At 36.5% G+C, this 1,893-nt stretch overlaps 1 protein-coding gene across 1 annotated transcript in view; it reads left to right on the top strand.

Annotated features, from left to right (window-relative positions):
* Positions 1-1,887, top strand: part of LOC108950181 — a gene marked incomplete at its 3' end in the record, with an annotated part of 2,430 nt that extends 543 nt beyond the window's left edge. Inside the window, exon 3 of the mRNA XM_018815150.2 lies at positions 1,763-1,887. Within this exon, the coding sequence (XP_018670695.1) occupies positions 1,763-1,887 (125 nt within the window). The remainder of the gene's footprint in view (positions 1-1,762) is intronic.
* Positions 1,888-1,893: the final 6 nt, after the last annotated feature.

Below are 1,893 nucleotides of genomic sequence, written 5' to 3'. Positions count from 1 at the left end.
TATTTACTTCCATAAACCAAAGACTCGCAACGGATATTATTTACTTACATAAACCAAAGACTCGCAACGGATATTATTTACTTACATAAACCAAAGACTTGCAACGGATGTTATTTACTTACATAAACCAAAGACTCGCAACGGATATTATTTACTTACATAAACCAAAGACTCGCAACGGATATTATTTACTTACATAAACCAAAGACTCGCAACGGATGTTATTTACTTACATAATCGCCGTTATATCTTTACAACGCATGTGGATGGCGGTTGGTTTCATATGCTTTGGTATAACCGCCTTAATATTCGCCATTGGTATAACGATGGACGTTCAATCAACTGTTGATGTCGCAAATGATGATGATATTCATGGATGACGTCACTTGTGTGGAATGTCATCGGCGTGACGTCATTCAACCGATTCCAAGGTAGTTTGGAATGTCTGTATAATTTAGTAGAATTTTCAAAATCAAATCGTAAATATTTGTTTTTGGACAAACAGGTTTAACTTACGATGGGCTAGTTGAGCGAGAAATGTTTTTCGTGGAAACGCCTCAAGGAATAAATTGTTGTATTTGTTAAAAGCTGCTGGAGCTATTTGGCATACGGTATACGCAAAGCAACTAAGAAGGGTCATTTATTATTGCTGATAATTAATATATTAAAAGTTTTAGGGTTAGAGCCCTCGTGACTATAATGAATAAAATGTTTTTAACCGTCGCATTGCTTCTAATCTTGAATCAATCGATAAACGCGAATGTGGTTTGCCCGAATACTGAAGTTCTCACAGTTGGGTACGTAAGTGTTAATGTTATATCTATTGTTTGCGCGCCAACTTTAAACTACCTGACTAACAACGTGGTTTTATAGATGTGCCAAGGTACCTGGGGAGTTGTGCGGTGTGGTTGCTGTTTGTAGAAGCGATTTGGTTTGTACCGACCATACATGCCGATGTGAGTATTTCGACTTTTCTTTTAATTATATTGTTTCAATTAAATATAGCTTAAGATGAGTTATTTTATACTGGGTTTAGCAGCCACGCTTTTGTTTGACACTTTTTACTCAAGTAGGTTTTACCCGTAACGTGTTTTAATGACCATTGTTTTGCTGCTAATTCCATTCTCTTCATTGTTTTTAATTAATACTCACAATACTGCCTTAGTTTAATTGCTTATATTACATTTACATGGAAAATGCACTAAGTAGTTACTGACTTAAAATAGCTGGCCATAGTAGATTCAGCAGATTATTTGAAGGTAGGTAATAAACATCGCACTATGCTGAGAAGTAGTTACACAATTTTCACTAGGAGGCAATAACAAATTTGTTTTTCTATTCTGTGGGGAGCTGTTTGTTTTACGTTTTTTTACATATTGGACTCAACCCCAACCCCTAAACTAAAACCCAAAACTTGTGCCAATCACACAAATTTCACTGATGTAGCCAGACCGATCCTGGTCGTACGCCATGAATACTTGTCGCCACTGGTTGATGAAACCCCATAAGGAATGAACATAAATATTATTTACATAGAATTATGCGAAGAAGTAGGCACACAATTTCCGCTTAGGGCTGTAAATATTTAAAACCAAAATTAAAGAAAAACACCACAAAGGGTTAATAAGCGTAAAACAAATCACTGAACATCAAAGTTATTGGCTCTGGTGCAAAGGGCTGGCATTCAATCTTCAAACTTTCGGTTTGTTAGGGCATTATGTATAGGGATGGAATAATCAAGGCTTAATATTTATGTTTGCAGATCGTGAAGGGTTTAATGCAACAGCAGGCATCGATATCCGATATCTAGAAACACCAGGTTTTACAAGCTCTTACGAAAATAATCGGGATTACTATTGGAGCATTAGCGCCCCCTATGGTCGGGAGGTTGTT

Source organism: Ciona intestinalis, unplaced genomic scaffold (genome assembly GCF_000224145.3).
Source record: "Ciona intestinalis unplaced genomic scaffold, KH HT000036.2, whole genome shotgun sequence".
Classification (NCBI taxonomy): domain Eukaryota; kingdom Metazoa; phylum Chordata; class Ascidiacea; order Phlebobranchia; family Cionidae; genus Ciona; species Ciona intestinalis.
The sequence above is the reverse complement of the archived record's forward strand: the minus strand, read 5'-3'. Positions and strand labels throughout refer to the sequence as shown.